Here is a 19,867-nt window from a genome sequence, read left to right as displayed (position 1 = left end):
GCAAATCAAAACAAAACATAAACTTAAACAAAATGTTTAAGGTAATTGTGAAAATTGTGTTTTGTGTAAAAAGTGAAGGTTCAGTCGTAACAATCTTTACTAATCTACCATTTTCTCATACAATAGATCCTCTGTTTGTTCGCCATCGTGGTCGTGGTTGCTGCAGGATATGCCGATCCGAAGACATCCTCCAACCCAGCGGTTCCTCGACCGATGGAACGGATTGTTAAACGCGAAGCATTAGAGCCCACCGAAGCCAAGGAGTCAGCTGTGGAGGAGAAGGATGATCTGGAAAGGGCAGAAACGTTTGGCCATGGCTATCACAAGGTGATCCATGTGTATCCTAGAATCTATCCAGGATATCATTATGGTCATGGTTATCCCTACGCATACGGCGGGTACGGATACGGAGGTTATGGCTATGGAGGTTATTACTAACGAACAAAAAAGTAATAATAATAAAGTCTACTGAACGTACCAAAAAAATATCATATCGTTATCATGGGAAGTAACGTAGGAATAGAACGGAAAGAAATTATGTTCAACCAATCCTTTGCTAACTTTGAGTAATTTGAGTTCCGCTTCAATTTCCGGAACAAATAAAAGTCACAGGGGGTCAAAGTTGGGAAATACAGTGGGATCTTTTGATCTTTTGATAATTTGATCTTTTGACCAAAAAATCGTGTTAAAAACAACGATGTGTGAGCAGGGACGCAAAAGCCAATTTTATCCCCACAAATCCGAGTGTTTGTGACGAATTGCTTCTAGCAAATTGCGCATAACTTGCAGGAAGCATTCTTTATTGATTGTTCTATCTTTTGGCAACAACTCATGATTCACCACGCCTCTGCAATCGAAGAAAACTGTAAGCAATACTGTTCACATTCGACCAAACTTGGTTTTTTGACATTCCTATCTTCTCGGACCTATGAAAAAATGTTGAACCACTGCAAAGCGCTATTACTATTAAAGAGAATAAAGATCAAACATAAAACCTAGCAAACATACTTTATAGCTTTATATTTTAATGACATGGAAAAAAAGTGTTATTGCCGCATTGTGTCAATAGAACAGACGTTTATGCCTTAAAATGTTAGTTTTTCTCTTAATGATCGGAGTGGGCTGGCGTTATGATCCAAAAATATTGTCTTGTATAAATACGGTTTGACCATTTTTTGTATTTGTTTTTAAATATTTAATAATAAGACAGAAAAGGTTTTATACAGTCAAAAGTTCCATTGAATTTTTCAGGTTTCATTGACGATAACAGAGCCGAACCTGATATGTGCAGATTTTATGCACGTCGTTAACCATAGAGTGCGCGTCTCTGTACTTCAACCTTGAAAATGCTCTTGCAGTGGGGCTCTAACCAAGGTGTGAATTGAAAACTCATGCGTGACAGTCAAATTCCAAAACGAATGAATAATCGGTCGGAAATTCTAGAGCTCCGATCTCGTATTTTCCAACAGTTTAAGTTGCTGATGTGTGCTACTTTTTGGGCCAAATGTATGTCACATAATAAACAACTCTAGTTTTTAATATTTTCAAATGTTCTTTGCTTCGCCCTTGTGACCGTAGTTGTCGCCGGGATTACCGATCCGAGGGTATTCTCTAACCGATATTTACTTTAAACGCACTAATTCTATTTTCAGATTTCATCAATGTGGCAAACGAATATGTCCTGTCCACTTCTTAAAGACAATTCGCATAACTGCTTAAAAAGACTTTAGTTTAGTTGCAGCCCCATACGGTTCTCTGACATGTCATTCTCACTACAAACTTACTACGTTATGCACACCGAACGAATGGCTATTGTTGAAAACATTATACACAAAAAAATTTATCGCTTTCAAATAATCTTTCTAATTGGACGAACATGTGACGTCAGCAGATTTCGGGAGTCCTACCTTTCATTTACTGTAGCAACGGTGGCCATTTTCGCATGTTCTATATAAGGAGGCAGTGCGACGTGCAACTGACGATCAGTCTGAATCTGAACTGTGCATTGGGAAGTCATCCCGTTTCTAAAGAGATTTATTGTGTTCCACGCTAAAAGTTTTCGTTTCAAGGAAAGTCTAACATGTTTAAGGTACAAGTTTAAAATGTTGTGTGACAATGAGAAAAGAACTAAAATTGTATGGTTCCGCAGTTACTGTGTCTACTTGCCGTTGTCGCATTCGTGGCTGGAATGCCCAACGGTAACCAGAGAGCTGCCTTCGGTACTTTGAAACCCCTGGGACCGAGCCACATGAAGCCGATCGCAAAGCGCGAAGCTCCTTCACCAATTGCAGGAAACACCAATGAGAACGAGGACATCAGTGCCGTGGAGGGTCAAGATGATATGGACAAGTCGGAAACATTCGGTTATGGATATCGTCGTTACTATTACGGTTACCCGAGATACCATTATGGATATTATTACCCTAGCTACCGTTATAGACATTATCCGTATTACAGCCGCTATTATTGGTAATGGGTTTCACCTTTTCCTGGGATGTGTTTCAACAACAAGACAAATGCGTTCAATTTTTAATTGCATTGAAAACAGCAGAGCGCAATGGAAATTACAGGAATTAACGATAAGGACATCAACAATTGAAGATAAGTATTTACTTGTTACCTATTTGGTAACTATTATTTTGTAAGCAATCAAAGTTCATCACTATCTTACCCAATTGTATTAATATAGACTGGTTGGCGGGTTCACTTCAATGAATAAAATCTATAATTGACAATCAAATATTCGAGCATGTGTTCTGTTGAATCCGAAATAGATCTCGATGTTTTTTATCAATCTATGATTTCTTGCCTTTGCTTGCCTTGCGTATGAACCTTGAAATTATGTGATACCGTAGCAGTAATAGAGTTTAGCTAAACTCTGACTAGAGGGACAGAAACACAATGTAACAACGTAATCGAAAGATAAATATACACGTATGCTCAATAACAATTACTCACATTCAAGAAAATTTCATCCATAAGCCATAATTTTGACTGATGATGGCATAATTCCCACACAATCAAACATGTATTTGATGAATACTTTTATTTGGCATGCTGACTGGAACTTAGTGACTGATTGCCCAATCACTGTTGGAATATGGTATGAGAAGCACGGGCAACATATCGCAGTCCGATTTGGTAGATGCTACCGATGGTCATGATCACTAAAAGATTTTAGGTACACAGAAACTGGCTGCCCGATTGAAACGATTACACTTTTATTCGAGTATTTTCAAACTACTTTTCCCAAATTTAGGTTTTCGGTTCTACTTATAAAATGTTACACACATTAGAGAAGTAGAATTTGGGAAAAAACATAAAAGCTGTACACAAAACGATTCAACCACCAATTTCAGAGATTGCCAGAAACCTTTATTAAACAAATTTGAACGCCACAATACCCCACATTGAAACCAAAATTGCACTGTTTTGAACTAATGTAAAATTCACAATCTTCATCTCACATTATCACACATTAAATGCTCCACCACAGAACGTAGGGCATATACGCCGCTTGACGCAATTCTTATCATTCGACTTCGGCGGAACACGAAAAGACAGGCAATTAATAACCGCGTCCCAAATCGCAATTAAGTTGAACTTTGATCTCGTAACTCGGGTTCCTTCGAAAGAAAAACGATGTAAAAGCTTCATTTTTGACATCGGGAAACAATTATCGCGGTGAAGGGGTCATCCTTGCCTAAGATGGAACGGTGCATACTTAGCTTTGGCCTATAAAAGCACGGCAAGTTAGATGAGCTCATCACTGAACTAAATTCCTTTGCGAGGTTAGCACATCACTACTGGACAGTCTCTTTTAAACGGTCTTGGTTTTGGTAGCCACAATGTTCAAGGTAAGTGGATATTGCAAGACATCGTTTTGTCCGTGAAGAATCACACGAATAAATCTATGCTCTGCTTAGATTCTCTGCTTGCTCGCAGTTATCGCTGCAGTTGCCGCCATGCCGCATGCGGCTGAACAAGTCTCGGACAGCGCTGAGGCTTCTCCGTCGTTGGTTGAAGCACGTGAATCAAAAGTGGCCGGACTTCTGGCAGGCGAGCAAAATTTGAACGCTGATGAGGATGCCGGTGACATGGCTCAAGACGACATGGATAGGGCAGAATCGTTCGGTTACGGTTATCGCAGAATAATTCACGTCTACCCTGGTTACTATTCACATTATCATCACTACCCTCGGTACTTCTACCACTACCCTCGGCACTACTACAGCCATTATGGACACTATTGGTAAATCACTGTGCAAATGTGTGTCGATGAGTTGTTGTATTCACGATAGTTTAACTGGAAACAGGCTTAATAGCCTTTGGTATTGAGTGGGTATTTAATTTTTCATCAAAACGTACTGAACGAATATTCTTTTTACACGATTTTCACAATAAAATGGATGCAAAACTATAATGCTGTGTGCTACTTGAACACTATATCAATGAGAGAAAACCAAATATTACGATTTGCATATGATATATTAATATAATATTAATATATTATTATTAAGTATATTACTAATTTCACTTTAACCATGTTAGAAACTTCACACCATACTGTGTTCGATGTTGCGTTTCAGACTTATTGTGACACTGCTGCACACTTACACTACTAAGTTTGACTTTGGTTCTATATACACCTTTACGCTTGTTGACTGTTCTTTTTCGTTATTGAAAGCATATATTAGATTATCCTCACATTATCCACTCGCTTTGAACTATGTGTTTATAATAGGTTGTTTTTTTTGCTTATCAATGCGCGAAGGAACTTTCCAATTCCAATTGCTATCTTCACAAAAGATGGCCTTTTGATGGGGAAAGATGTAACGTGTCTTGTCACATGGTCAAAGATGAACATGTAACATGAATTTTTATCGATTTGTGGAGCTAGCAAAGGTTGACGGAAAAGGGGTTTTGGACATTAATTGGGTGTTATATATTTGGTGAAAATACTGGGTGAGGTTTCTTCACATACGGGTCGGTTATCCCTACTATCCAGAACTGGCTAGTCGTCACACCACTACAACTACTGGCGCAAAATACTATAATACTTTATATACATACATACATACTTACTTTATATATAATACATCGACAAACACAAATACGAAAGAAATCCCTTAGTTGTGTGCTGCTGTTTTCAATACATACCAGAACAAATCATTTTGTGCTGCGGCACACATCTTCAATTTCGCTTCCCAGAAATTTGTCTATTTAAATACTCGAGTTGGGTATGAAAAATGCTTGCAACTTTTGGTTTTTAATCATTTCTGTTAATAGATCGCATCGCGCTTACGCAAATATCGGAGACCGGAAAAAGGTGAGCTGAGGTGAATTCCCATCGCCATCCCGTGCTAATTTAGGAGTTAGTATTTATTAGCAACATCGGACCTCTGCTTCGGATACGTCAACCGGCCCCGATTTCTTGGGTTTATTTTTCTGCGCACAAAGAAAACGATCTTCCCACACCGGCCTCGGACACCATCCGAGACTTTCTTCCCGACCGGATTCCAATCATTAACTGCACACACCCGCCGATTGACGTCAATGGGCCACAATTTCGAAAATCTGGCTCCTCGAAAACACCATCCAACTGGGCAGCAGGAACCGGCGAATCTGAATCGGAAAGCGGCATCTCAACGCCGTGCGCGCTGCATTCCCGAAAAAGAACGGAAAAGAGGATTGGAGAACTTGCGTGCCGGGCCGCGGTGGAAGATATATTTGGCAGGCCTTCGAGGCAGGATAAGTGAGCGCGATCGGTAATCATAAAGTTTTTGGGGTCTTTTCAGTCGCTATAACTAAAATACCAACGGTAGGGCCCACGATAAACAGGTTTAGTGACGCAAATCGCAAATACGATCGAATGAAGGCAATGGAAGTGGGACGAGCGCTTGATCAGTCCGTTGCAAATGGCGATTGAAGCACAGGAAATGGGAAACAAATTCTGCGCGCCAAATGCTGTCGTCAAACGAGAGGCCCGATGGCGCATTCGCATTCGAAGATTAGCTTAAAGTTTAAATGACGATAATGGGCACAGGTTGGCCACTTGGATAGTTAAACCGATCAGTTTGGCCCTGGTTTGCAGAGTTGGTCAAGGTGAGTTGTAAGCCCTTCTCCTATATTAGGACCATACCTGCAGGGCGTTCCAACACAAATTTAAATCACGATGGGCATTTCCTATCGCACAAAGTGAGACAGATGTTCCGTCGTAGGCGCGTGGATGAGAAAATTTATGCAAATGAATGCTGAATCTTGTAAGTGCGAACCGAATGCGAGACTGCCCCAGGAATCTGTGTTAAGCGTGCTGCATACTTGTAGGCGACATGACGGCGAAGCGATGGCGTGCTACAGGGTATACAGGGTGACACATAACGATGGAGGCGCTCCGTTTCAATCACGACGATAGTGCGCACTGGGGGAAAAACAATGGAAAGCTAACAATAGCTATTGTTGCTTGTTTTATTGCAAATGCAGTACGTAAAACGCCGATCGTTTGTGCTAGACGTGTTTTATGTTTGCACGCTTTCCGATCAGTCGCTAGTGGTCCACGGTCGATTGAAAGTCTTCGGCGACAGTAACGCTTTACGAGTGCGGCAAAGGATCGATGATTCCAACGATGGTGTGTAAAACTCGATTCATAACCGAATAACCTATGTTATTTGCTTTATTTTGCCTTCTTCCAGAGCCGTTTGTTTATTTTGGTGTACCTTCTTTGCGCGACGCTTCAGACGACGCTTCAACAACCGGTAGCGATGGCCGAAGCTGAGAAGGATCGTCCCATACCGGCGATTTACGGTACTCCACCGGAACCGGCAGTGAAGGTGCTACGCGAGGCACGTCCAATAACGGAACGGGAAAGTTTGCAAGCTTCCGACGATATGCAGCAGTCAGAATCGTACACGTACCGTTACTATCGTCCGTTGTACTATCCGGGGGTTTACTATTCGTACTATCCACGGTACCGTTGGTACAGACCGTACTACTACTACGACTGGTGGTACTACTGAGCCAGCTGTCGCAGGCACCGATCCGATTACTGAAACATGACCCGTACGAGCAGTGTCTTAGTTCGTTACTCTTCCTAGTAGACGGAAGATTCTTTCATTATTCGTCAAAGTGCCAATCACAAAAATGTTTTATTTGCTTTTTAGAATACGTTCTCCGTCACGCTAGAATGAATAAAATTGTCGTTCACCATTTCCAGGAAGCATAACTTCGACGTGTTTGTAACTTTCAAGAAACTAAGACCCTTTCCAAAAGTCACACTATTTTGATTCATGCTTAAAGAGCTAGACTAGCACGACCAATCTAGTTTTATATCGTTTGTGTCCACACCGGCAATCGTCCAAGGTTTCGTGTCAAAACGGCGGAAATAGTAGCAGCAACCGTAGCGTTATGGCTAACCTAACCCAATAAAACGATTATCTGTTGCCGCGATGTGATGCGTCCCCCTGTTCGGCGGTAGGAAATGGAGCTAGAAATCGAAGCGCGATCACTGCGACTACGGTTTTGGTGTTGCAATTAATGACGCGGTGGCACGTGTGGCTTTCCGGTGTTAATTTTTCGCGCAAACCCGCCGGAGCGACGTGCGAACTTAACCTTCACCTCAAAAGAGGGCCCACCAAGCGAGGCTCAAATGGTCAAATGGATTGCAACAATCGATCGGATATGCTCGGCGACTTTTCGTGTTTCGGACAGCCGGTTCGAAGGAATGCTTCTGCAAGCGCTGATGGCTGATGGGTTCATGGGCGTAACGCACGTGTATTTCGATGAGTGAGTATCACATTGGTGGTCGATGGGGTCTTATAAATAGGGTTGGCGCTCTTTTGGTAAGCAAAACAGTGTATGAAAAATTTAGACAATCGGCACTGCCACGCCACGCTGGGTCCCGGGCCGCCTCGCCAACCAGTCTCTTCGTCGCGACCAAAGGCTAACGGAAACACTAATGCACTCTTTACCCTAATGCAACGGTGCTGCTCCTGTGCCGGGTGCCGTTAATGATCCTGAAATTTTGAAACTCATTTTTCAGGCAGTGGATCATCGCCATCGTCGAGCGAGAGCCCCGTTTTGGCAGTGGTGGCCCCGGAAGTGCTGGCAGAGCTCTGTGATGGTGGTGATGAAGGTGCAGATGATAGCGAAAGGGAGGACGCGGATGACTGGGAGGTGGTTGGTGTGGAGGAGGTTGGGGAACTCACCGGCGCTAGCGATCCGGACACTTTCAGCGTGCCCGAGTACGACGCGGATTTCCCTTTGTCGGGCGACGAGTAGCTGCTCGGGTACGACTTGTACGCCGGGTACGACGGGTGCGAGGAGCTGTCCCACTCCTCGGAGCTGTGGGAGCCACCGGACGCGAAGCTTCCGCCGGCCTTGGCCAGCAGGAGCAGCTTCCCGATACCGACACCCTTCACCACCAGGGCACCGATACCGGCGAGACCAGCGACTCCGGCCAGCAGCACTACAAGAAGGAAAGGGTTCCGAAAACGGTTAAGGTGGCTCCAGGGCACCGGTGCTCAGCCGACGGGGGGCGTACCAGTTTTCGGGTCCAGGAACGCCGACTCGGCCGTTTCCAGATCATTCGTCTCATCGTCCTGTTCGAGCTGCTCGCTCCACACTAGGCCCACGATCAGAGCGAACAGCAAGGCACTGCTGCCGCTGCGGAACAGTTTCATCGTCGGTCGGATTCGGCTCACCCGAGGCACACTTGGAGCTGTCACAACCGCTGTCTACCACGACGACTCACGAAAACCCCACAAATCACCGTCACCGTGCAAAGCTGTGGCCGACTGATCCGTGCCAAACGCCCAATGCAGCTTTTTATACGGGCGCATCACGCCCGGTTATCTTCACATTCACAACAGCGAAACGCAAAAAAAAGAGAACCACATCAAACTCACCATCACGCCACGCCACTTCAGCACGCCGATGCATCCTTCACGGATGGGGCCACGGCTCTTCACGGATCGGGCCACTGAGGTGGGGATTTCGAATCCATTTCTTCGCTCGCCACCGGACGGCCGAGTGAGCTGTGTATTTCCCGATTAGATTAACGCCATTAGGGTGGAACAGAACGCGTTGGCCAAAAAAGCACCCAAGGACAATGCCGACCGGATAACTCGCCACACTCGTGGCCGTTCCGAAGGATCGGCCACAGTCTCGTGGAGCCTTTATTGGGGGGGCGAGAGGGGGTCGATCGCGAATTCGGTCCCTGCTATCAGCTATGCTAATCCGGGCCGGGCCGGCGGACGAACGGACTTGCTGTTAGTAATTCACGGCACGTTTGGCAACCACGGAGACGCCACGCCGCGGAGGTTGACCTATTAGCATTTGCGGTGGAGGGTGTGTAACCTTGGGGGCTCAGTGCCCTCGGAGCGCGGTCCGGAGCCCCCCAGGCACGCCGTTTGATCCCAGTTGACCCTGCGTGGTGCGCGAAAGCGGCTCTCGGTAAACAGCCTCACACCGAGCGTTCTCTGAAGTGGGGCGTTTGGTTTGGCAACCGATTTGTAGCAATAGCGTGCGCCCGAAAGGACACTTAACCTGAATCAACGGGCGGAGGCTCGATCCTCGACACGTGGCACCGAACCCGGGTATGACGCAACGTGCTGGGGTGGCTGGGCTGGGTGGTCAATTAGATACTATAATTGGTAGGCTGCGTGGTGGCCAGCCATTGCAGCGCGAAGAGCACTCACCCGAAGGAAGGGTGCTTGACGCGCATCACGCCTATGACTGCACCATAATGTGCTCAGCTGCGCGGCGCCCATCTCAGGCGCCGCCCAGGGTCGCCACGTTCGTTGGCCACATTCGATCGCACGATAAGGCACGTTTCGGTGGCTGTCAGTTTACTCTAATTATCAAATCCGTAGCCCATAATTTTCCACGAATCAGCCAGCCCGCAGCTCTGTGACGATGGGCTTGAGAGGTCAGCCGATTGGAAACTTTGGAAACCCACCATCTTCGTGCCGCGCATCTCTGCGGTGCTTAATGCGCGATCGACGACCGGTCAGATCCAAGCCCAGAGCCTAGATGACATCAAGGTCTGATGGGCATGGCAGATGGAAAAAAAGCCCCACTCCGAAGTGGCTTGAGCCGAAATATAAAACTCGTTTCGAGGCCATCCGAATATGCATGAGCTAGAAACTGCTGCCGATGGCCGACGTTCGCTTCTGGCCAGAAGTTGATTGAGAGAGTTTTCCTGCCCCCACATTTCGGGATCCGCGAGGTGTCGAATTGCCGTTAAACGGAGAAGTTGATCCTGTTTTTTTGGGATTTCGGGCCGCACCGTGTCCTTGGTGTTCTTGTTTGCCTTGGATCGTGATCGTCACCGTGATCGTTCCGAGCCCTTAACCTTCGACTATTCGTTAGTCAGAGGGAGCGGCCCGGAGCATGGAAATTGTCGCCGTTGACATGGCATTTGCCAACTCGCTGCGGACGCCGTTCCGCAACGTTCCGTGAGCTGTGGCCGTTGGTAGATGAGAGTAAAGATTAGGTTGGCGAAAAAGAATTCCGGTTTTTTTTTGTGTGCTCCGTAGATGGTGATTTGGCCGCCAGACCGTTGAAATTGTAATTGGTGTATACTATGTATACTCGATTTTCAATTTTTGTTTGTGACTTGTGGTAAAACGGCCATTTTGCCATTTTGAGTAATCAGTCCATTTTTGACAGCTATTTTGCTTAGACAAGATTTGGCTCATCGTCGATTTTTGTCTCTTACAAAAAGTTGGTAGCAAAGAATCTTTATCACAAACAGCCGGATTTGTGGAAAAAATTGGCTTTTGCGCCCCTGCTCATTGTTTTTTTTCTGCGTTTTTGGCCAAAACAATACACTATTCCCCTAGATCTGGTCCCCTGTGACTTTTTCAGAAACTCAAATCGCTGACCCAAAACACGTCCAAGCACAAAGCTTCACAGAGTTTATTTCGAGCAATTTTGGTTTCGTTGATCCCGTTCAGGCTATTTTTATGTTAAAGATGCACCTCGCACAGGCAGTCTCGTCTTCGAAAATGTTGATACAGTCGAGGTCCAAACCAGGACTACGAATGGGTACTGGGGATAACAAACGGGGGGGATACATACGATAATACAGTGTGAAAACGATCGTGGTGTAAGCGTGCTGAAGTAGCTCAACCGGTGGTCAAACTAGGACTCACGGCTACGAAGGTTCTACTCTGTATTTGGTGGGGCTTGAAAGGAATCTTTTATCATGAGCTGATTCCGTATGGCGAAACACTAAACTCCGGATCACTACTGTCACCAACTGGACGCCGAGAACAACGCAAGGTCATGTCTGAAGTGATTCACCGAAAACCCCGGCGGTTTGGTTGGGAGGTTTCAATACATCCGCCACATAGTCCGGACCGCGCTCCGAGCGATTGGAAAGTTTTTCTTGCATTGCAAAACTTCCTGAGAGATAAGAAACTGGGATCAAGAGAAGACTGTGATAATCGATTTCTAAAGTTTTTCACAAATTTCATGCAAAAACATTCGCATTCCTTTTTCGCCAACCTAATACTTTGGAAAGCTCGGCCCGTGCACCGGTAAATGTTTCCTTTGACCACAGCCTTTGACTAATTGCTGGGGACGAAAAATGTGAACCACAGTTGCAGCCACACATATGCAGCCGTTGTTGAATGCGTTACTCACCGAAAGGTTATCAAGCATAAAAGGGCCACGGCAGCCCGCACAATCGAAACCGGGGCGCCAATCATGTTCACCATCTCGGTAGCGCCGCTCCCGGGTGCGGTACATTATTGGCGCATTCAATTCACACCTAATTTGAGGGCCACGGTCCGGCTCGGATGGGTCCGGTTCGGATGGCGTTGCAAATCGTTCCGGTTGTGCAATCGGGTCGGTTTTGCTGGCGCACGACGCCACAGTAACAGATCGGTGTAACAGAAACACACGGTGACATAATAAGGCCATTTTTATTTTTGGGAGTGGTGAATAAATCTTTTGCCACGGCTCGACTAATTAATTAGCGGGGCCAGCTAAAAGGCGAGCATTTGGAAAATCACTCCACACGCAATCGATTGGGTCCTACAGCCTAACGAGCAATCAGTTAATCGTGAAAGACGGAGACAGCGTTGTTCAATTTATGTTAAACAACATTGTTAACCAACACGGGGCAAAAAACACATGCATAGCTGAAGAAGATCGACCCCAGGCGCATTGATATGGCCAACATATCGGCAGCCCAAACGTCGAAAACTCGATCCCGACCTGCAGCACCCACACACACCCGTGCGCGATCATAAAATCCCCGTCCAAATGGCAACACGTTCCAATTCGCGGCATTTTAACACCAACCGCGGTCCTCAGGGGTAGCAAAAAACCCTATCCTAAAGCCTCCGTCCCAAAACCTGAAATAGATACGATCGAGCGAGCAGCGCAGTTGGGCAGAATGTTGGAGCGACGACGACGGGCCGTCTTGGTGTTCTGTCGCAACGGTCACGTACCTTGGTATGTGCCATGCCCAAGCTCACTACTCGGCCCATTAGTAGATCGGGGTGCAGTTCGGCGTGAGATCAACGTATCGCGAAGGCGCGATCATCTCTCAGCGCTGGATCGTCATCTGCCCGCCGTCTGCCCGTTTGGTGGCGAATTTTCCAGCTTTTCATCCCCACCTCGCGCGCGCTGAAGAGAATGGACGGGTGGTCGGTGCCTTCGTCGAAGGTCGAATCGAACGTGAGAGAGAGAGAGAGAGCTCGGGCGAGGAGAGCGAACGTTGCCGCATGGCGGGTGTCGCGTATTTTTCGTGGCGCCATCCTCGGCAGTGTGCGTTGTTCGGTCGTTGAGCGCGTGTGTTCCGTGTGGTCGCGAGGATCGCTGTGTGTTCTGTTGCGTGCGTGCGTGCGTTGCTGGTGCATGCGTCGCCCACTTGCGATGATGATGTGCCCAACCCGCGCCCTGTGCTCAGTGAGTGTGAGGCCCCACGGTTTCGAGATCCGCATTCTAGCTCGTTTCTGTTTGCCCGTTTTCTTGCGCAGATCATGATCGCAGAGATCGTCAACGTTACGCTCGACGTTGGGTCCGACGGGCTGCCGAGTGGGTCGGCGCCAACCGGTGACCTTTCGGGTGGCGCGACCACGGATTCCGCCGTCGCATACGATCTGCTGGTGAAGAAGTTTTGTGAGTGTCACGAGTGCGGTGTGTGCGGGCCTCCGGATGACTGATGTGTCTGGGTGTGTTTTCCCTTTCACAGTTCGTGACGCTCGTGTTCTTCATCTATCTGGTGCAGATTGTTAGGTTCCTGACGCTGCCGCTACGCGATCGGCTCGAACAGCGGGACGAAGCGCAACGCCTGAAGCGCATCTGCATGATCATCGTCAAGGCCGCCCTCTCCGGGATGGCCAGCTGAGCGTTGGAATGCCGCTCCTCTGCTCTTCTCCTACACTTTCGAGAGCCACCGATTTCGTCAATCGTAGAAACCGCGGCCGCATAACGCGCCACGGTGAATAGTTTTATTTTGCCATTTTTTTTCCTTTCCTTCTTTAACCGACGCCGATGATGATGACGATGATGATCGATTGCGTCCCTTCCCAAATATCGCTCCACGGAGGGGGCGGCGTGTTTCGTGCGTGCAATGATGCAATTCGCGTTATAAAGCTCAGCTGGCCGCACTGTCCAATGCGGCACCGCCGGGCGCGTGACTTGCGCGACGGTGAACCGACGAGCGGGCGTATGATCGTGTAGCTTCGTTGTCGAATTTTTCGCCGATCCACCGCCGAGGTAGTGCGGACGAGGGGTGGGCACGTGGTCAGATTCGAAAGTGACACTTTTATGCGTTGCACCGCACCGCTGCCACCGTTTGCCGGCAGTTCCAATTTCTACTGTGATCACACTCAGCTCACGCTTCTTAGTATTGTTTTTTTTTTGGGGGGGCTTTATAGGCGATATATTATTTGATTGTTTTATTTCCGACCAGCTAGAGTGACGCAGAGAGAGAGAGAGAGAGAGAAAGGGAGGATTGTGAAGAGAAACTGTACCGAGAAATAGGTATCAAACTAAGTCAAACTGGTGACCCCAATGCATCTGAGCTGAGCCCACGGGCAAAAAATGTGGGTATAGCTAATAGGTTACAAGATGGATTGATTGGCCTTCGTTTTCCTCTCTTCCAAATGGTCAAACTGCTTTCAAACCACAACGGAGCGACCTCCGTCCGCACAAGCTGTCAATCGAATCCAAAAGCTTAAAACTGCGACACGATGAAACAATAAAAGAAGACTACTTGAAAGCAAACGACATGCAACATAAACATGGCCACTGTTACGAAATATGAATTCTTCGGCGCGCTTGGAGCGATCGCCAGTCGGCACGAAAAACTGGCAGTGAAGTACGCACTAACGCACGATCGGAGTGCGTGCCCGCTGGCCGTGATATCACGTTTCTCGTCAGACCAGGCGGTTTCGGATTAACCGGTTCTTGCGTCACCGAATGCGATCGCGCTGCAGGCAGCCTGCACCGAGAGCGCGGCTCAGGCCGCTGCCGTGGCCGTGAAAAGTAAACATCCTTGTCCGTGAGGACGGCGAGGAACCACTAAAGAAGAGAAGCGCCACAGAGTGGGAGCACCAGGGTTCTGTACGCCCTCGAGGCGGAAGCCTTGAAACGGGGGGTCATTACGAGCCGCGCAGTGTCGAAGCAGGAAGCGAACGTTGTAAGCAAAATAAAACACCGAAACTGTACATGGGTGCTCGCGTATGGTGAGCAATAGTGATAAACAGTAGCATAAGAGATCAGGTAAATAAAAATTATTATAAAACTGCCCGCTTTCATTTATTTCCACTGACGTTGTTCTGGAAAAGAAAATGTTAAAAGTTCGGGCTTGATCTTCAAAGCAGTCGATCGGACGCGGATGTGGTAGATGGTGTTAAAAAGATATAATAATGTTGAACATAGTAATGTGACGAATAAAATTGACTTCATAGGTAACCTGCCTCAAGCTTTCCCCCCACCGAAGCACCACCGAAGTTTGCCCAACCAACTACCAACATTATCACTCCGTTCGGCCATGACAATTGGAAAGCGACGAAGCGCGCGCCGCTAAATTCGATTCAACCGACCGCCAATCGGCCGACGACCATAAAGATAAATCACGGTGCAAATCGGCGGCAAACTTCTGGGTGCCTACCGTACCCCTGGGTGCCCAATAAATTGCCGTCAGATTGGGGCCCTTTTTTGTCAGTGGCGCGAAGATACCGGGCGACAATCGACAGGCGATAGCGCATCCTTCCACCCGGACGAATGCATCGAAGTGTCACCGATTGATCGACTGCCCGGGTCGCGAGATGCACGTCGAGCGACCGCGATTCGAAATCGCGGCTACTTCTGTCGCAATTACGGGGGTGACACCTTTATCAGGAACGGCCGGTTCCGATCGGCTCACTCGCTATCAGATAATGGAGTTCTCGGGCGCTGGCACGGACCACGTCCCGATAGTGATCGGCAGTGGCTGGCCAGCGGCTAGTCCGTACGGTTGCCGAGCGTCCGGAGCATACCGAATGGAAGGTTCTTGGCCGGAATCGGTTCGGTTCGTCGTGGCAGTGCTGCTGTTTCTTCTCGGAGTTCCGTCTGGCTGCACCGCCCGTGCCCAGGTCCTGCCCGACGCCAGCGAGTGTGATGTACTAGGCTGTGGTGGTCCTTACCAGTGCCAGGGTAATGGATGGCCCAACTTCCTCCCGCGACGGCCCGGTGGCCCATACAACATCCCGTCGGAGAGCACGTTCCACGTGGGAACGGCACCGAAGCGGCCGCCGGCCGAGTGTTTACTCGGCACCGCCAACAACTATCTACCCTGGCTGGCGGAGGATGGCCGGTTGACCGTGGGCCCCGGACAGCACGCCCTCGATCTGTCCCATCTGCACCTCACCGACGCCGGTCTGCACGTGTTGGTGCACGGTCTCGCCGAGTACATAGCGTTTGAAGTTAGTATCGTTCGTTGGGGCGATGGAACAAGTGCGCTCCGATTGGTTTGTGTTTTGATTCATGGCTCACTTCGCGGCTTTCGCTCTACGGCTGCGACCGCAGTTATCGTGAACGATAAGATTTTGAACGATGTGTTTTTTTTGGTTGGTTGTTCGCACTCGCGAAAAGTGTTGTTTCCTGTCTTCGATGGTTATCGCGACGATGGTAACCTTGGAAACGGGCATAGTGCGCGCTGGTATCGAATGTCGTCCCGTCGGGTGGAGAGAAAATTTAGAAGACGGTGGCCGAAAAATTGTGCCAAACAAGTGATGAAAAAGAAAAACAAACCAGTCCGAACGATTGCTCAGCGGCGGCGGCGGCGGAGCAGTTCCAGAAATCTCTCGGACAGCGAGTGAGTGGTGATTCAAATTCCAACGTTCTTCAACTCGAGCCACTCGAGCCTTATCAGTCGGGCAGGGCAAAGGAAGTGAATGGAAATAGATTGACCGAACAACCTAATTCGTGAAAAGCCGGGCCCACCAGCCGGAACGCTTCCGGGATGATTGTGGGATGATGTTTCCCCGTGCGCTCCGCTACCCTCAGAAGATTAGCGCCCCACCCCGGGTGTCCCGGGCCCGGTCACGATTAATGCGCGAAATGCCACGAATTTAAATTGAAATGCCGATAGCGATCCACGTAATCCTCTGCCTACGCAGACTGCAAATCTTGGCGACTTAGTGTTATCACCCGTGGGCTGAGCTTAAACAGATACCGTAGTCGTAGTCGGGCAACAGCTTGTCTGTGGTGCGCCTATTCGCAAGGGAGTTGAAGCCGTTTCGGTGTTGCTTATCGAGCAGCGGATCGTGTCACAACCGCTTAATATCCACGCGTAAGGCGAATGGTCTTCGAGCCTTAAAGTGCAATATCATACGCTGGTGGCGAAATTGAAGCCTGATCTGTTATCCACGTGATTAGCGGAAGTCGTTTCTTAACCCGGGCTCGAAGATGGACAATAAAACCGAAGTGAAGTGGCGATGAAGTGTGCTTAGTTGCAATGCAACTGTTTACGGCAGACATCGAAAAACGTTGGCGATTTCACGAAAAATCTGGTCTAGACAACACGGGTATCGAGAGGTAACACCGCTAACCTTGAGTTTCACTTTCACAGGTCGTTCAACACTTAACGTTAGCTAACAATGCACTGCAGCATATACCGACGCCATCGTTGGCTCGATTTCCCAACGCCCGGCTCTTGTCAATGCGTGGAAACTCTTTCACAGAACTGACCGCGGATTCGAGTAACTATCGAACTGTCCCCTGACTGTCGGACTTCTTCACTTACCATTTTCCGTTTGTTTCAGTTGTTTACTCCAAACTTGCATCCTTGCCGATGCTTAGGGTGCTCGATCTCCAGAACTGCAGTCTGCGAATACTTCCGCTGGATTTTTTTGAAGGCACCCCGAATCTACAGTTCCTGTTCCTGGCGCGCAATCGCATCACGACGCTGCCGGTCGAAGTGTTTCTTCCCCTCAGAAGCCTCACCCATTTGGACCTTTCGAACATGGACACGAAGCGTTACGGAGAGGAGCGCATAGAAAATCCGTTCATGAAGATGATTGCGGGGCTGGATTTGCACCACAGCGTGTTTTCGCCGCTCGCCAACCTAACGTTTCTTGATCTGTCCAACACACGGCTAGAGTTTCAGGCGTTCATTGCGCTCCGGTCCATCAAGAACAGTGTCCGGTACGTCAGCTACTGCAACATCGGTCTGCCGGCCATCGTGGACTATCTGTTTCTCTCGCGCTCGATCGAAATGCTCGACATTTCGTACAATGTCGGTGTGGCACAGACCCTTCATGCGCGTAGCTTCGGCCTTCTGCGGAACACGCTGGAGGTGCTGTACTTTAAGGACTCGATGGTGCAGCAGCTGAGCTGGCTGGCACCGCTGCAGAGGCTACGGGTGCTGAACCTGCGCGGCAACATTATCCGTTCGCTGCACCGTGAGGACTTCGTTGGTCTCACCCACCTGGAAGAGCTCGACCTGAGCTACAACTACATATCGGCGTGGAACCAGCAAATTCTCACGCACACCGGTGCCCTGCGGAGTGTGAATCTGCGTAACAACAGTATCGTGATCTTGACCACCGATATGCTGCACGACTTCTCGCTCCTCCAGGACATGGGCCTGGGCGGGAACACGATCCAGTGTTCTTGCAACTACCTCAAGTTTTTGCGCCACACCCTGCACAACAGCAGTGAAACGCCCGGCGTCTATGCGATCTCGGCTGAGCCGCTGTACGCGGACCAGCACGCCTCGGGGCCTCTGGCTTCGCTGCAGCACGTTAAACTGTTCGACTACGACGAGACGGAGTACTTTTGCATGAACTTCACCAGCAACCAGAAGCTGGACCCGTTGGAGCTGCCCGACTGTGTACTATCCGACGGTGACGGTGAGCTGAGCGAGACGGGCACGGAGCTGACGGCTGATGCAACCGAAAACGGTGCGCTAGTGTACGTCTTCATCGCCGTAGCGGTCAGTCTGGTCGTTGCACTGGCAGTTGCACTGTTCTACTACTGGTTTCACATCAAGTACTTTTTTACGATCCTCAAAAACTCCGCCATACTGAGCTTCTTCAACGATGAGCAACTGTACCTGGACAAAAAGGGACTGCTGAACGATGGCGAGTTTCATTACGACGTGTTCGTGAGCTACAGCAATGCGGATCGCAAGTGGGTGCTCGATTATCTTCTGCCCAACATGGAGGGCGTGAGCCAGATCAACCTGTGTCTGCACGAGCGGGACTTTGAGGTACGCAGATCGCACCTATTCCTGACCGCATAGGCCTGATTCCTGATTAAACTGCTGAGTGTGTTTGTAGGTGGGCTACGGAATTCTGGAGAACATAATATCATGCATGGATCGTTCACGCTGCCTGATGCTGATCGTGTCGGAAAGCTTTCTGCTAAGCCACTGGTGCCAGTTTGAGATGCACCTGGCACAGCATCGGTTAGTACGGGACCGAAAGTTGGTGGCTTGCTGGAGGGCTAATCGCATTTCCTTCGCCCGTTTGCTTGCAGTTTACTGGAAACGCGGCGTGACGAGCTAATACTGGTGTTGCTGCAGGATATTCCGCGGCGCAAGTGTCCGAAAACGCTCAGCTATCTGCTGAAAACGAAGACCTACATCAAATGGCCAACGGGTTCGGCCACCGAGCAGGCCTTGTTTTGGAAGCGGCTCCACAAATCGTTGATGGTTTCAAAGTGCTAGGCTGCGTTCGCTACGCTCGACGGGTGTACGAACGCAGCCAACCGTTAGTGTTTTATATTGCATACACGCAGGGGTATTATGTGCGTACACGATACATTTAGCACAATGTGTTTTACCTCACATGTTTTTGAATTACTTAACGGAAACGGAGTTGGATGGTGGAAAACAATGAATAGACTGGCTTAGCACGTTCCAGCGATTAATCGAATCAATTTTTAACTGACTGTCAGTATAGAAATAAATGTTAGTCATTTACTTTCCCAAACACACACGAATTATCTGTGCTCCGTCCGGAACTCGGAAAAAACTCTCGGAAGAATAGCAAGGAGTATGCGAAGTCATGGCTGGGGAACGTCGAAAGCTGATAAGTCATGGCTGGGGAACGTCATCACGTCGCTGGATGCTAACAAACCCATTTGACATTAGTGTGTTAAACAAAATGCCTGCTACGATTTTAATTAAATGTTTTACCATGGCCTTACTAATACCATTGACGAACGCTGGTTGACGTCTTTCACACAGGAACCGATTAACCGATGCAGCGCAGACAGATGATCTACTGGCGAGCTTCAAACATCAGGTTCTTTCATCAGGTTTTTTATTTCAAAAATAATATTACATTCAGCGAATAAATAGCGCTTCTCCGTAAGTTGATTGCGAGGTAGAAAAGGTGAAAGAGTTGAGCATTGGTAGAAT

At 48.4% G+C, this 19,867-nt stretch overlaps 5 protein-coding genes across 5 annotated transcripts; 4 read left to right on the top strand and 1 right to left on the bottom strand.

The window, feature by feature from the left end:
* The first annotated feature begins 32 nt into the window (after positions 1 to 32).
* Positions 33 to 438, top strand: LOC131215618 (uncharacterized). Its single transcript, XM_058210009.1, has 2 exons — positions 33 to 41; positions 127 to 438. Exons 1-2 carry the CDS (start codon positions 33 to 35, stop codon positions 436 to 438), a joined length of 321 nt encoding a protein of 106 aa, XP_058065992.1.
* A 3,410-nt stretch (positions 439 to 3,848) lies between these two features.
* On the top strand, positions 3,849 to 4,256 carry LOC131215616 (uncharacterized). Its single transcript, XM_058210008.1, has 2 exons — positions 3,849 to 3,857; positions 3,927 to 4,256. The coding sequence occupies exons 1-2, from the start codon at positions 3,849 to 3,851 to the stop codon at positions 4,254 to 4,256; spliced, it is 339 nt and encodes a 112-aa protein (XP_058065991.1).
* Positions 4,257 to 6,529: 2,273 nt separating this feature from the next.
* Positions 6,530 to 7,207, top strand: LOC131205220 (uncharacterized). The gene is made up of 2 exons (XM_058197234.1): positions 6,530 to 6,628; positions 6,693 to 7,207. The coding sequence occupies exons 1-2, from the start codon at positions 6,614 to 6,616 to the stop codon at positions 7,014 to 7,016; spliced, it is 339 nt and encodes a 112-aa protein (XP_058053217.1). The 5' UTR covers positions 6,530 to 6,613; the 3' UTR covers positions 7,017 to 7,207.
* Positions 7,208 to 8,027: 820 nt separating this feature from the next.
* LOC131215615 (spore coat protein SP96-like) lies at positions 8,028 to 8,736 on the bottom strand. The gene is made up of 2 exons (XM_058210007.1): positions 8,540 to 8,736; positions 8,028 to 8,464 (listed from the first exon to the last, which is right to left on the bottom strand). Exons 1-2 carry the CDS (start codon positions 8,676 to 8,678, stop codon positions 8,028 to 8,030), a joined length of 576 nt encoding a protein of 191 aa, XP_058065990.1. The 5' UTR covers positions 8,679 to 8,736.
* A 6,758-nt stretch (positions 8,737 to 15,494) lies between these two features.
* On the top strand, positions 15,495 to 19,278 carry LOC131215001 (toll-like receptor 6). The gene is made up of 5 exons (XM_058209368.1): positions 15,495 to 15,923; positions 17,072 to 17,201; positions 17,265 to 18,712; positions 18,783 to 18,910; positions 18,982 to 19,278. Exons 1-5 carry the CDS (start codon positions 15,501 to 15,503, stop codon positions 19,169 to 19,171), a joined length of 2,319 nt encoding a protein of 772 aa, XP_058065351.1. The 5' UTR covers positions 15,495 to 15,500; the 3' UTR covers positions 19,172 to 19,278.
* Positions 19,279 to 19,867: the final 589 nt, after the last annotated feature.

The sequence above is a fragment of the Anopheles bellator genome, chromosome 1 (assembly GCF_943735745.2).
Source record: "Anopheles bellator chromosome 1, idAnoBellAS_SP24_06.2, whole genome shotgun sequence".
In the NCBI taxonomy this organism is placed as follows: domain Eukaryota; kingdom Metazoa; phylum Arthropoda; class Insecta; order Diptera; family Culicidae; genus Anopheles; species Anopheles bellator.
This window is presented reverse-complemented; position numbering and strand designations above follow the sequence as displayed.

What these genes read in the sequence shown, in the direction of transcription:
- LOC131215615 (XM_058210007.1), bottom strand. Translation starts at nt 8,678, where the DNA reads ATGAAACTGTTCCGCAGCGGCAGCAGTGCCTTGCTGTTCGCTCTGATC. An exon ending in GTTCCTGGACCCGAAAACTG is followed by an intron (nt 8,465 to 8,539) that starts GTACGCCCCCCG and finishes TCCTTCTTGTAG; the next exon opens with TGCTGCTGGCCGGAGTCGCT.
- LOC131215001 (XM_058209368.1), top strand. Translation starts at nt 15,501, where the DNA reads ATGGAAGGTTCTTGGCCGGAATCGGTTCGGTTCGTCGTGGCAGTGCTG. An exon ending in CCGAGTACATAGCGTTTGAA is followed by an intron (nt 15,924 to 17,071) that starts GTTAGTATCGTT and finishes TCACTTTCACAG; the next exon opens with GTCGTTCAACACTTAACGTT. An exon ending in TGCACGAGCGGGACTTTGAG is followed by an intron (nt 18,713 to 18,782) that starts GTACGCAGATCG and finishes GTGTGTTTGTAG; the next exon opens with GTGGGCTACGGAATTCTGGA.